The sequence below is a fragment of the Falco cherrug genome, chromosome Z (assembly GCF_023634085.1).
Source record: "Falco cherrug isolate bFalChe1 chromosome Z, bFalChe1.pri, whole genome shotgun sequence".
NCBI lineage: Eukaryota > Metazoa > Chordata > Aves > Falconiformes > Falconidae > Falco > Falco cherrug.
In genome coordinates this window covers 19,470,696-19,485,144 of record NC_073720.1, presented here as the reverse complement: position 1 = coordinate 19,485,144, position 14,449 = coordinate 19,470,696, and the positions used below count along the sequence as shown (strand labels likewise).

Below are 14,449 nucleotides of genomic sequence, written 5' to 3'. Positions count from 1 at the left end.
AGTGTTCAGAAGACTGGATAATAAGAGTGGCCAGAATGTTTAAGTTCAGAAGAACTGAAGTGAATGTTACTCTCTCTATCTAAAGAATAAAATGACCAAAGCCTTAGACTACTGGCCTAATGAATAGATGGCTCCCATGTATCAGCACCAATTAATAATGTATATCATGAGGTGTGTCATTTCATAGGGATCTTTAACAGGTGGGGTCAAATTTTTCAGAGGGTATAAATACAACCTCAAGACCCCCACACAAGCTGCTTTTGCTTGAAAAATGGATTATTTGCAAAAAAACTAGAAAAAATGCACTCTGAAGTATTCAGCTGGAAATCGTTCACAGCTCACTGATACTAAACCAGTGATTGCTCATTTCCTTGTGAAGTGTTGAACCAAAGGGCTGAAATCTTTTCTGCTTCTAGAAGGAATGCCAAACATTATATGTGATGATGTAATTATGATGTAAACTGGCACTAAGACAATTTATACTGCACATTTGGAAAAAAAATATTAGCTCTGATCTGATCCAGAAAACCTTCCATATTTAAAGTACACTTATACCACAACTTAAATAATGGTGCCAAATTTTCTGCTGTTGATAGCTGGGGAAGCTTCATTAATTACCATTGCACCAGTTTTCAAGAAAGAGCTTACTTCAGGGCTTTACAGGATCAAGCTGTTCATTGGAAAGAAAAGCTTAATGGATTCAACAGGTAAAACAACAAAGAAACATTAAAATCAGAGAGAGTGACATGGGATTTATTTCACTACTTAATGAGTGGACAGTGTGGAAGGTCATAATATCGTTGCTTCCTCCATAATACTTGTACAGTAAGCCAGACCTTTAACTGTTCATACTTTTTTCTTCCATTATATGTATTTTTTGATCCATTATAATAATTTACTTTGGCTTCCAGCTCCAAGCAGAGAATACAGTTTCCATCTTATTCCAAATATTATTGGCTAGTTGCTAGGGGAGTGTGCTGATTTCTTTTACAATTTCTTTTCTTCATCACATCTGTGTGTAATTTTTTTATTTATCATCTCCCTAGGACATTTTTCCTGTGAGAAACCCAAACGTGAAATGTAGCCCTTTCAGATCTTGTTTGGTGTTTTATACAAGGAGCATTTCCTAAATATATTCACAGAACAGGATTTTACCAGCTGATGTTTACTACCAGGCATAAATGCCTAAATGCATGTGTGGATTGGGTCTGCATACTCCTCTGTTATCTCCACTGAGTGAACAAGCAGGTATGAATTTAAGGGCAGGTGTGAATTAACATAAGGGAAAACTAAGGGAAGGACTTAAGGGAGAGCCTTCCCGCTCCTTACAGCTGCAGACCTGTGAAGTCTCATGCACTAAGTATGCAACCTGCTTCTTTGGGCTGTTTCAACTTTGCAAGCAGATTTGGCCAGGGGACTGAAATGTTTACTGCCCTTCACTGTGCTCCGTGGCCTCTGATCGAGCTTAGCCTCTCTCCACTGAGGGACTGCCCAGCAGGGTTTACATAGGCTTCTCAACCCTACAGATTAAAGCCTGACCTATTAATATAAACAAATGTCAATTTTAGTTGATGCTAATGCCAGCAGAAATGGACAGTGGTTTACATTACTTTGCTGACCTGTGATCTGTGGGGGAGGTATTGAGTTGTGGTGAGTTGTGGGTTTTTTTGTTGTTGGTTGGTGGTTTTTTTTTGTTTTTAACCAGGCTTTGCTATGTTGTAGTTGTGATGGGGCCAGGGGTAGCACATCCATTTCTAATTTATCTGCTCATTATAACCTTGCACTTGTGCTCTTCCTTGGGTTATAGCTGCAGTCTTCATTTCCATGTTTGAATAATTCCTTTCACTTCCCAGAAGATGGTTGCATTGGATTTTGAAGATGAAGTTGTCTGCTACTGCTAATTGCTGTCACCTCATGGCTACCAATAGCACTTTGTTGGTTTATATAAAACTTCAACCTAATGCTTTAATTTCTACACTTTAAATTCACCGATTGGTCCAAAATTACATGTAAAACCAGGCATGAGCTACTGCATGTAAACATCTCCCAAGTGGCAACTGTGATTAGAACTGTATTTCCAGTAAATATACACTATATAAGATGGATGACTGCAAATGTTTGCCTGAGTGTAATCTCCCTTTCACATGGGTTGAACATATTAGGCCCCCTTCCCTTCCCTTCCCTTCCCTTCCCTTCCCTTCCCTTCCCTTCCCTTCCCTTCCCTTCCCTTCCCTTCCCTTCCCTTCCCTGCCCTTCCCTTCCCTTCCCTTCCCTTCCCTTCCCTTCCCTTCCCTTCCCTTCCCTTCCCTGCCCTTCCCTTCCCTTCCCTGCCCTTCCCTGCCCTTCCCTGCCCTTCCCTGCCCTTCCCTGCCCTTCCCTGCCCTTCCCTCTTTTTATCCTATCCTATCCTATCCTATCCTATCCTATCCTATCCTATCCTATCCTATCCTATCCTATCCTATCCTATCCTATCCTATCCTATCCTATCCAGGTTCTTACATCTACATCTACCAGAACTATATGAATAACTTACCCAACATACAGTATGTTGGTTTTCTCATCTTCTTCACAAGAGGCGAGTTAAGCACTTTGTTTTGGATCTATCAGTTCTCGTTTGCATTCATGAAGAAAAGGCTTTCCTGCTCTCCTGTATTTCCAGCATAGCCCTTCATTTTATTTGGCAGACACTGGCAGTGTCCTCAGCCCGCTGAAGACACAGGATTCCCAAATGGCAAGCCAATCACACACAAGTTTAGTCTGATTCGGTTCCCACTAACTTCAGTGACAGCAACTTTTAGTATTCAGAGATTTATTTATGACTAGCTTTATTCCTTTTTCCTTTTCTGTAGAACTTTCTTTAGAGCAGAAGTTTTAATCTCTCTGGTGGCTCATCTGTTTCACTGAACTCTTCAAGTGTTTGCTGTTTCTTGTCAAGTCTTTGGCAGTGTGAATAAAATCTAAGATGGGGGACAGGTGAAGCTGAGACTTATTATCTGTTTATTTACACTGATTTCATTGAAGAGGAACATCAGGGCATCCCATAGAGTTTGATCAGGATAGAAGAGGTATAAAAAGGAGGAGAATCGGCCCCTCCTGGATGCATGTTAAGGCTGTGTAGACGGTGCTGGTGATGGATGGGGATTTCCCCCTTTAGTTGTGAGGTCAGGGCAGCTCATTGATAGTTCTCCTGAACTTCCTGTGGAAGATCCCATAAAATGCTGGTTTCTGTCTGGCTTGGTTTTAGTTCTAGCAGTAAATTTTGAGTGAAGTAACTTTGAGTGAAGTGTTTAATTCATCTGCACCTAAATACTGATTAAAAAATGTAATTTTAATGCAGGCAGGAAAACCACATCTGAGCTCGGCTGTTAAATGGCATGATCTCACTTTGTTCATTAAAGTAACTGTCCACATCCCCTTGAAGGGGATGGGAAAGATTTATTCTTTTAAAGTTTATTCTTTCAGCAATGAGATGATTCAGAGTGATTTTCTTGAGGCTGCATGTGCTGTGTTAGTGAGGCAGAGCTGTCCTGTCAGCAATGTGCCTGGTGTCAGAGTGATCCCTGTCCTACAGGAAGGTATGCAACCTAGTCAGGGTTTGTTTTTTTTTTTCTTTCCCAGTTGTGTGTGGTTTTTTGTGGGGTTTTTTTTTCCCTTTTTTTCTTTTGGCAGATGTCCTTGAGCATTTGAGACGGATGTGAGAGAGTTTTTAGTCTTCATGCAAAACAACCAACTAAACATAACAGATTACATCAGCTCAGGCTTTTCAATTCCTGGATGGCAGCAGAGTGCTAATCCAACCTTCATCCTGGATTTCATAAACTGAAACAACGGAGGCTGGCAGGAGCAGCGCTGCCGGATTGAGGAAGCTGACGACGGTGCAGCATGTGGGCAACACACTGTATAAAGCTCATAAACTTGTAGGCTGATGTGTGCAGCTACCACTTTGGATTCTGTACTGCTGTTTCCCTCGGCACAAGGCACCAGCAGGCTGAGCATTAAAGCCTGCTCTTTGGGACGGAGCATTTACCCTTGCAAGACATGAAGGGCTTCCTGTTTCTCACACTCCTCCTGATGCCCGTGCACGCTGGAACTGCTTGGAGTGCGAAATACGCAGTAGATTGTCCCGAGCCCTGTGACAGTAACGCATGCAAAAGTACCTTGCGCTGTAAGCGAACAGTGCTGGATGACTGTGGCTGTTGCAGAGTGTGTGCAGCTGCTCTGGGGGAGACTTGCTATCGTACGGTCTCGGGTATGGATGGTGTCAAGTGTGGTCCTGGGCTGAAGTGCCAGTTTTACACTGAGGAGGATGACTTTGGTGATGAATTTGGTATCTGCAAAGGTAATAATATTCACTTTGCATGCACCCACTGTGGCAATTTGGCAGCAAGCAACCTATGTATAGAGCTTGCCTCCTGCTTGAAAGGTCTAAAATGGGATTTTTCCAGCTCAGCCCTTAGCCAGGAAGAAAGTTAAAAATACCTGCTGGTATTAAAAGGTGTTACATGTAGGAGGGACAGGGTTATTAATGTGAGAATATTTTTCAGACTTGGGGACATCTGTGAGGAAATACGAGTGGAGTGTGCTCGGAGGTGAAATTTTTGATTGGGATATGGGAGACCCAGGTGCTAGTCCTGATCCTTCTACTGATTTAGTGGGTGGGTTTCTATAAATTGCAAAGACTTTAATCCTGCAAGTCCATCCTTGTCATGGGGTCCCTGCCCCTGCCATGCTCTCCCTGGGGTGAAGTTCCTGTGGGCACTGCCAGTTGCCTGCCCAGGGACCAGGTGCTCTTTCTGGGGTCTGGGAGATGGAGGTAACAGCACTGCCCAGTGCCTGGGGATGTTGTGGTGTTTAATTCAGTCCTGCTTTTGAGGTGCTCAGCTACTCTGGGGATGTGGTCAGGGGAGGCAGAGATGCTCCTGCCTGAAAGATGGGAATAACAGAACAGGAGCTGACTGTGAGATGAACAGCCAGTCACTGCTCTCATCTTATTCCAGGTATGCTGCATGTTGATTTCTTTAGTCACAGACTATAATGGCATTTTTCATTTAAGACCGATCCTCACTTCATGCAAAAAGGAAAATCTTTAAAAGGACAGGAGGTATTAAATTACTAAGAAGTAGGATCAAAGTTATTTTTAAATGAATAATTTTTAAAATAGGCTTTGCAAAGCATGAATGCAGTGAGTTTTCCCCTGTGTCCACGTACCACTCCAGAAAGTAGGTATAGATATGCCTTTGAACAACCTTAAAAGTGGAGATGTCTTGGCAGTTAAATATCAAGCGTATTAATAGCCTTAGTTAAAGTAATGACTTAGGATCAGATGCCGCAAAAATCATTCAGGCTGAGTCACATACAGCACACATTTATTTACATAGGCATTTAAAAACAAAATCATGTGCCTATTTGAGGGTGAAACCCAAAACAATACTTTCATTTATAAAGACTAGAATTTATGCATAAAGTTCATATCCTTGATACACTCATCAGAAGAGTATTTTACAGACATAGCTGACTGATCTTCAGTTTATTAAAAATTACTGCAGTGCAAGATACCACCTATAATTTTTTAACAGCTCCTTTGAATGATTATATACTTTTCACTGTCCTCACAGGAATTTCTTTGTAATACACACTTTAAATGGGAAAAAAGAAACATTGGGAATATGAGGTCTGAATTCCTGTAGCTGAATCTTGGAAGCTCTGTAGAAAATGTAAAGTAAATTTATTTTTTTTTTATCCCAGGGAGTCTGTGGAAAAACTCTTGTTGATTTAAATAAAGCTGTATCTTGACTTAGAGTTGTAAACTGGTATTTAAGGCTTATATTCCCCATATATTTATTTGCACTAAATATTATAGGTGTAATTTCTAATTCTTTTTCTTTTTTCATCTCAGATCTGAGACATTATAATCTCTCTATATATGTATGTGAATTTTATCAGGCAAATTATGGGGCCAAATGTTGTTATCTTATATATTCATTTATAGCTATGATACCAGACCACTCACTCATTTTAATAATTTTCATGTTTGTAATAATTCAGAGTCAGAATGGATAAATTCTGTCTGGTAGCTGGCGACTGATTTACTTTGAAGTTGTGGAAAAATTACTTGAATTCTTTGTTCTTCAGTTTCTGATTTCTAAAGTTGGTAAAACATGGACACTATATGTTTCAGAGTAATTTTCTGGGTACTTTTAGTATTATAAGATTGCATCATATTGTAGTCAATAGCAATGTCATTATTGTCCAAAACAGACTAGGGAAGACTAGCGCTCTGCACTTTTATCAGTAAATACCCTCTAAACTTGAGGTATAACTGTCACAGCAGAGAGCCTGCTCCTGCTTCCCCTAGATCTCTGGGAGCTATTTGCAATTTATTTAGGAGCAGGCTCCTGCTAAACAAAACCTTCTAACAGCAATATTGATTTAGATGTCAATTTCATCAAATCTGAAGAGCAGCGTCAATGCCGGGATTACTCCACACAGAGCCAAGTGCTTGGCGCTCAGACCTGTTTCTATGCTGTTGTGCACAGCTTTGCATCCCACCTCTTGGGCTGAGCGACTTGAGCACCTGCAGTGGGCAGATTAATGCTCCATGTGCTGTGTGCTCTCAGCTTGTCCCTCGGGGAGGATTGTGCACACAAAAACTGTTTTGCTTTAGCAGGATTTTGTTTTTGTGTTATGTGGACAAACAGCAGATCAAAGAGTATCCTTGCTTGGGAAGGGGAGTATGGTGAAGCTCAGTGAGGTCCTCCAGGCTGGAGGGATTCACTGTGCATTCCCTAGTGGGGAAGTCATTGATTTTCCAATGCTTTTTATTTATAAAAATATACCCATTGGACATGCATATAATTGTAAAATGTTGGTTTCTTGTTGAGGTATTAGCCTGATTCTCAGATAACCTAGGCAAAACTAAATATTTGCACTGATTCAAGAGGAGACTGGAAAAACTGAGAAGGATAACCCTGGTGTGGGGTGTTGTATGCACATAAATATGTCTGGCTCAGGAGGTTCCAGCACTGAAAATGGCGAGCATATAAGGGGGCAAGTATCATTTCTGCTTACCATGCTCATCTTCCTTAAGTGTTTTGTGGGAGCCTGGGCTGGCTGGATCCTTGGTCCAGTCCTGAACGGTCCTTAATCTGCCCCTAGGAGTTGAATTGGAAAGCCTCCAGGACTTGCTGTTTAAGGTGACCATGTACCCTCGGTTGGCAAACACAGCCTGAGCGTAAAGACCTTTCTCCTGGGACATCCCAAACTTCCCTTGGGATGGTCTCTTTGGGGGTTTGGAAAGGGGATGTTGGATCTGGATTTTCCTTTTCTCCATCTCCTCAGGTATGGCCCTGGAAAGTTATACTTTTCAACAGCAAGGCAGATGAAAACAAGGGCTGTGACCACAGGTTTAAACCTCTGGGAAGTTATGCAATCCAGCATGTGACACATGTCGGCTATGGGATGGGGCAAATCCTCTGCACCTGACTCTGCACCTGACTTTTTTTTTTTTTTTTTTTTTTAAATATTTGGTCACATTCTGACAGCTGCCCTCAAGTTCTCCTTTACCAGCTTGCTCAGGAATGGGAGATTCGATGTGGGGCGGTATGTGATCAGATGCAGTATAATCAGGCAGCAGCCTAAGTCCAGTGATCCCTTCAAAGCATACTCATTCTGTAGGCTGGAGATGTAGGTGAGCTTTTTGGTGTCTGCAATGGGAAGGCAGACCTTTACTGTCTGAGAAGTTTTTGGATAGGGGGAGGTTCTTCGGAAAGAGACAGGAGTGTTGCCAGATGGAGGGTGCGTTTGCTGGATAGCTCCTCAGGATCGGGGCTGCAGCCTCCACCAAGCCTATGTGCAGTGGCCCAGACCACCAGCACCAGCAATAACCAGCTCTAAATCATGACAGACATGTAAGTCAGATAGTATCATGCCCAAATAGTGAATTCAGGAACTTTCTGAAGTCTTCTTTTATAAATCTAAAACTACATCTTCTAGGTTTACATACTTACATATTCATATTGCCTTTAATTTGCATTTTAGTACTAGGAGTTTTCAGAGTATTACTGTTAGCACATTGTAAATAAGTTATAAGAAAAGAAATTATGTATATGATGTGTATCAAGGTTTGTTAGAACTGGAAAATACTTGTAACAAGTATTGTTACATGTTACACTGGCATACTGAAATCCTGTGGTTAATCTTTAGCTGACCTCCACTCAAAGGTTTTCCACTTTTAAGGATATAAGCAGACCAGCTATTAGGAGTGCTGGCAGCTGACCTGGATCACTGAGGTCTGCTTTGCTGTATTACTTTTTTTTTCAGAATGTCCCTATGGTACCTATGGAATGGAATGCAGGAAAACCTGCAACTGTCCCTCTGGCATCTGTGACAGAGTAACTGGCAAGTGTTTGAAGTTCCCATTTTTTCAACTGTCTGCTTCAAAGCCTCCAAATCGACGAAAAATAGTTTCACACACAGGTAAGACTTCGTGGGGCACTTGATTTTGGCAGAAATCACCTTGTACATGATCTAGTGTCATGCTGCGCATGCTGTGTGTGAGTGATGTGTGCCTTGGTTGAGCTGTGCAAATAGCTAACAGCACAAGGTATGTTTGTTTTTCTTATTGGCAGCTCCTTTAACACAAGGCAAGAAATTAGGTGAGCTGTGACACACGGTAAAAACATTTTTAAATCCTAAAATGGGTGAAATACTTCTCAGCTTTTGCATGCGCTAGCAGTACAATGTCACCTGTGCAATGGGAGGCTATGCTAAGATTTGCATTAGTCAGTTCTGATGCAATGCATGTAGCTGCTTTGTGTAGAATAAGTTTTCACTAGGTTGCATTTACTGTTGGCTGATATATGGTGAAAATAACATCTTTTTTCCATGAAAACAGAGCTTTATACGTTTTCAGGTGTCAATAAATTGTTTTATGAAATGTTTTATTGTAGGCATTTATCACAGTATCTCTGCAGTGAGTTCTTACCTTTAAGATTATGTCTGAAGTGTGTAACAGATCTTTCCTAAATTAAAAAAAAATAAAATAAGGTGCATGAGAAACTGGAGTGGTTTTGAGGCAAGAAGGAGAGAACACTGAAGTTTCTAAAGCTGAAATTAAAATTTCTTCCCCTTTTATTCTCTACCTGATGTTACTGAGGTATATTTGACTGAACAGTGTTTAAATTTAAACACAAATAAATACAAATTTAAAGATTTTAAATAAGTATCAAAGGTTTAATCCTAGACCTACTGGGAGCTTTTCTAGGATTTAATCCAAAAGTCTTTGAATTTTATTTCTCCTCCAAATGCAATTCATGTGCCTTATTTTGATTTTCTCCTGCTGTATTAACCTATCTAAGTTTGCTTCCTTAATACATGATTTATCTTTGCTCTGCTCTCTGTTTAGAGAAAGTTACATGAAGCAAACTTCTTCAGCTTATGCACATACCACATTTAAAATGATCTTGAAAAAAAACTTTGTGAAATGGATTAGTCCTGATCCTTTCATATTTTTCTACATGATTGTGCAATTTGCCTTTCTAGGTTTTGTTTATTACCAATAATGGTGCTGAAATAACATGAAAAAACTGCTCCTGTCTTGCTTTTTTCTGTATCTAGCCTATAGTCCAATTACCAAGTAGCAACCTTTCACTAGTTCCTTCTTTCCTTTCCTCTCCCTTCTTGCTTTTGGTCCCAAACCTTCTTGCTGCCTTAATACTTAGCAGATTGTCTGATCCCAGCCAGGATGAGATCCTGACCCCATAAGAACAAATGGTACTTTTGACTTGTGCAAAGGTTTTGCACTGATTCTTGCCCTCAGAATTCCATCACTGGAAGTAGACCAGGGACACTGTAGGTAGTACTGCATTTAATGATCACACAGGGTTTCATTTAATAGTGGTCTTCAGAGGTAACTCTAGCATCTAGGACAGATCCTCAGTGAATTAGTACAGCAGTGTATGCTTCTGCATTTTAAACAGGTGAGTTTCTGGTCTGTATGTTTTATAAAAACGCTATGGCTATGTATACCTTAGTAAACTTAATGGTGCCAGGGGTGTTCCTGTGTGTTGCACTTTGACCACCTTCACAGTAGGGCAGCAGCCAGCATACTTTCTCCAAGCCTAGCCAGTCATACCACATGGCCTCACCCATAGCTCAGGAATCAGTGTCAGCCAGGAACTGAAAAACTGGATAAATTTTAAGAGAGTTTAGTGTTATGCACCAGGCTGTTCCATGGCAGCTGTCCTCAGTCAGAAGACAGAATTGTAGTATCACCTAGGTTGGCAAAGACCCTCAAAATCATCGAGTCTAACCACCAGCCCAGAACTGCCAGGTCCACAACCAAACCATGTCCCCAAGTGCCACATCTACATGTCTTTTAAATAACTCCAGGGATGGTGACTCAGCTGCTCACCTGGGCAGCTTGTTCCAATGACTGATCACCCTTTTGGTGAAGAAATTTTTCTTAATACCCAATCTAAACCTCCCCTGGTGCAACCTGAGGCCATTTGCTCTTGTCTTATTGCTTGTTATCTGGGAGAAGAGACCAACACCCGCCTCATTACAACCTCCTGTCAGGTAGTTGTAGAGAGTGGTAAGGTCCCGCCCTCAGACTCCTTTCCTCCAGGCCAAACACCCCCAGTTCCCTCAGCTGCTCCTCCTAAGACCTGTGCTCCAGACCCTTCACCATTTTTGTTGCCCGTCTCTGGACACACTGCAGCCCCTCTGCGTCCCCCTGGCAGTGAGGGGCCCAAAGCTGAACACAGGAGTCGAGGGGCGGCCTCACCAGTGCCCAGTGCAGGGGGACGGTCACTGCCCTGGCGCTGCTGTTTCCCACACCAGCCAGGATGCTGCTGGCCTCCTTGGCCACCTGGGCACACGGGGGGCTCATGCCCAGGTGGCCACCAACAAGCCCCCCCAGGCCCTTTCCCCCCAGGCAGTTCCCAGCCCCCTGCCCCCAGCCCGCAGCGCTGCGGGGGCTGGTGTGACCCACGGGCAGGACCCGGCACTGAGCCTGGTTGAACCTCACACAACTGGCCTGGGCCCATCGCTCCAGCCTGCCCAGACCCCTCTGCAGAGCCTCCTGCCCTACAGCAGATCAACGCTCCCCCCCAGCTTGCCATCACCTGCAAACTTACTGAGGGGGCACTCAATCCCCTCATCCAGATTGTTGATAAAGACATGAAACAGGACTGGATCCAATACTGAGCCCGGGACACCACCACTTGCAACGAGCTGCCAGCTGCATTTAACTCTGTCCAGCACAACTCTTTGAGCATGGCCATCCAGCCAGTTTGTTACCCAGGAAAGAGCACACCCATCCAGGCCATGAGCCACCAGTCCATCCAGGAGAATGCTTGGGAAATTGTGTCAAAGGCTGTACTGAATTCTAGGTAAACAAATTCCAGGCATATTTACTTTACTGCTATAGCTATTGAGGATATGCTGCTTGGTCCCATGTCACGATGGAGTGTTACTGTGAGAAGTGTATTCAAATCACCTGCCTTATGCTTAAACTATTAGAAAGCACATCTGGCTTATGCCATAATTTGGCAGAAGTTTTGCAACTAGGTAATTGGAAGCATTCAGAGAAATTCCTGCAAGGTTTTTCAGCTAAGATTTTTCTGAAGTGTTCCCAAAATCAGGGACATTGCTGCAGGACAATTTTTTTTATTCTCTCATTTTCATGAAATCCACCTTTGTTTTTGTATATTTTCAGAGAATGACATGGCATCAGGGGATGGCAATTCTGTAAAAGAGGAACTTGTTAAGGAAAAAGCTATTCGCTCTCCGGTAATGAAATGGCTAAATCCTCGCTGATACTTAATTACACTTATAAGACTTTCAAGTGAATGCATTTGTCACAGATTATTGAATATGCAACAACACACTTTAAGAACAAAAGTAGATCTGTAACATATGAAAATGTAACCTCTGAAGGCCAATTGTGATTCTGTTTTTCATGAGCAAAATGTTTACTGAAAAATAGACTGTACAGTGTTTATGATTTTTGATACTTGTTTTGATAAGTATTTGAGCAGAGAAATGTATTGTGGATTCCTGAATGTATGGTAATATTAGAAAACCAATATGATTCAGCCCTCCTCATTTAAATAATGCCAGAGGCTGACTCTTGCAGCCTGAGGCTGGGAAAGCTCTCACTGAATTCAGTGTACAGTTTGGGTGAGTGAAACTACTGGTGTGGAGCCAACATGAAAGAAACGCACAGCAACAAATCCCAGGATAGAAAGCAATAATCCTGAATTGCAAAAAGAAGAATAATGTAGGAGCACAACAGTGTGAATTAAATAAGCCAATTTTAGTTATTAGTAACTTTCTGGTTTTTGGAAGTTTGGTGACCATTCTTCAGAGATAAATACACCTTTCTTCAGTGAGAAAACACCCAGCTTTTCAGTTTATATATTGTGAATAACTTAGCCAAGACACTGCAGACATCATATATGGTAATGAAGTAGACTTCAAAAGTTAAATACCGTACAAAGAAACAGCAGCTTATGAAACTGTACAGACTTGTAGAGGGTGACCTGAAATGAAAGCTGCCTAGCATTATTTAAATATATGTTTCCATAAAGCAGCTACTTTGGTGCCATTAAGGTGATGTCTGCATTTCTTGGAGAAGAGGGGATAAAAAGTCAGAGGCCAGCAAACGGACCTTTGTACTTTCCATTTTCTTTGCTAGCTGCAGCCCAGCTGTGACTCACAGGGAGTTTATCTGGCCCACTGTAGGGAACTTGGACCCTCAGTGAGTGGTAGTGCAGCCGCAGCCTACAGTATGTTGGTACCCAGTCCTTTGCTTCTTACTGCACAAGCAAGAAGTCCCATTAGAGCTAGGAGAATAACTTATATACATTACAGTGGCAGTCCCTCATTCAGTCCAGACTGGATGGTATACTCGTAACATAAAAATCTGCACTGAGATGGATTTGCCAATATGTCTGGAAACAACTGGATCCTCAGATAATGGAAATTGATGTAGCTGTGTCAGGGTGAACCTGGATTGCATCTGTTTAGGAACTGCCTCGTAATGCAGAGCACTCTCATTGCAAATGTGGTTTGAATTTAGTATTTCCTTTGAAATCAATGTGAGCTTTGACAGTGACTTCAGTGAAAGAAGGAGCACACAGCGTTGCAGCCAAAGTGTGCAGGATCTGAAAGCGTACTTTAAAAACTACAAACAACAGAAACTCCAACACCTTTACGAAGTCCAAATCGTGATCCAAAGCCAGCGTTGGTGGAAGCAGGTTGCTGTCACCTGGGAAACTAGCACTGAATCATGCTGCTCTAGAACAAGAGGATGATGATAGCAGTAGACATACAAATGTCAGTATGACAGGGCAGGCTCTCTTGATACGATAATTGGAGACAAGTAAACATGAATCTCAAACTAGCATATACCACATTTTAACCTGTATTTGAATGTTTGGGTCTGAGAGGCAGTAATATTATCTTGGGATATTTACAAGCAAGCATACTGATTCTCATCTACTGACATCAAAAGTGATTTTTTTCTTGATTTCAGTGAGAGCAGGATCAAACCCATGGTCCTTCAGCAGACTGAAGAGAATTATTTAAAGAATGTAGTAAATATTTACATACATTATTACTATTCTGCAATAAGTGTCATAAATGACATGACGAGTTCTTGAATGTAAATCTAATAAGCTGGTTGGTTTTAAAAAGTATATGATTATTATTATTCAATAAAAACACAACTGAAAGTATCACTGTCTATTGTGTCTATCCGTTAATGACAGAGTAAGATGGCTGGTGATGGCATAGCCATGGTGCATGCAGGCTAGGCACAGTTTTGCTGCCACATTCATGGAAACAGGTCACAATGGTTGCAGCTATTTAAATTAATTTGCTGGGCACCATTCTTCATTGCTGAAGGTGAGGGGTGGCCTGTGTTCAGAATGGCTTGTGGCCATAACTTTCAATCATATTCACCTCCAAAATGAGGTGAATGAATCCAGGGTGCATGTGGGGGACAGCCCATCCCTGGCCAATCCCAGAGCAGGAAGGCTTTGGGAGTCCTCTTGCTGGCCTGACCACCACCATGCCAGGGACAATTTAGCCCTGGTGCAGTGACTGCAGCTCCTTGGCACTGTTTGATTTACCATAAAGGAGTCACCTGTGGATCCACACTTGGCAAGTCAGAAGAAACAAAAAGGAGTGACTGCAAACTTTTGGGGGATATTTTTTCTGTTTTCCATCAAATTTATAAAATGCTTTTGCACTTCCTCAGGCTATTGCACGGCAGCTGTCCTCAGTCATAAAACAGAATCATAGAATCATAGTATCATCTAGGTTGGGAAAGACCATCAAAATCATCAACCAGCCCAGAACTGCCAGGTCCACAACCAAACCATGTCCCCAAGTGCCACATCTACATGTCTTTTAAATAACTCCAGGGATGGTGACTCAGCTGCTC

General features: G+C 42.0%; 1 protein-coding gene across 1 annotated transcript; it reads left to right on the top strand.

Moving 5' to 3' along the window:
• Positions 1-3,766: 3,766 nt before the first annotated feature.
• Positions 3,767-13,739, top strand: ESM1 (endothelial cell specific molecule 1). The gene is made up of 3 exons (XM_005438679.3): positions 3,767-4,339; positions 8,320-8,475; positions 11,717-13,739. Exons 1-3 carry the CDS (start codon positions 4,039-4,041, stop codon positions 11,815-11,817), a joined length of 558 nt encoding a protein of 185 aa, XP_005438736.1. The 5' UTR covers positions 3,767-4,038; the 3' UTR covers positions 11,818-13,739.
• The last annotated feature ends 710 nt before the right edge of the window (positions 13,740-14,449 follow it).

Excerpts from the sequence above, each read along its gene's own strand:
- ESM1 (XM_005438679.3), top strand. The coding sequence starts at position 4,039 with ATGAAGGGCTTCCTGTTTCTCACACTCCTCCTGATGCCCGTGCACGCT. Across the intron at positions 4,340-8,319 it reads TGAATTTGGTATCTGCAAAG|AATGTCCCTATGGTACCTAT; the intron begins GTAATAATATTC and ends TTTTTTTTTCAG. Across the intron at positions 8,476-11,716 it reads AAAAATAGTTTCACACACAG|AGAATGACATGGCATCAGGG; the intron begins GTAAGACTTCGT and ends GTATATTTTCAG.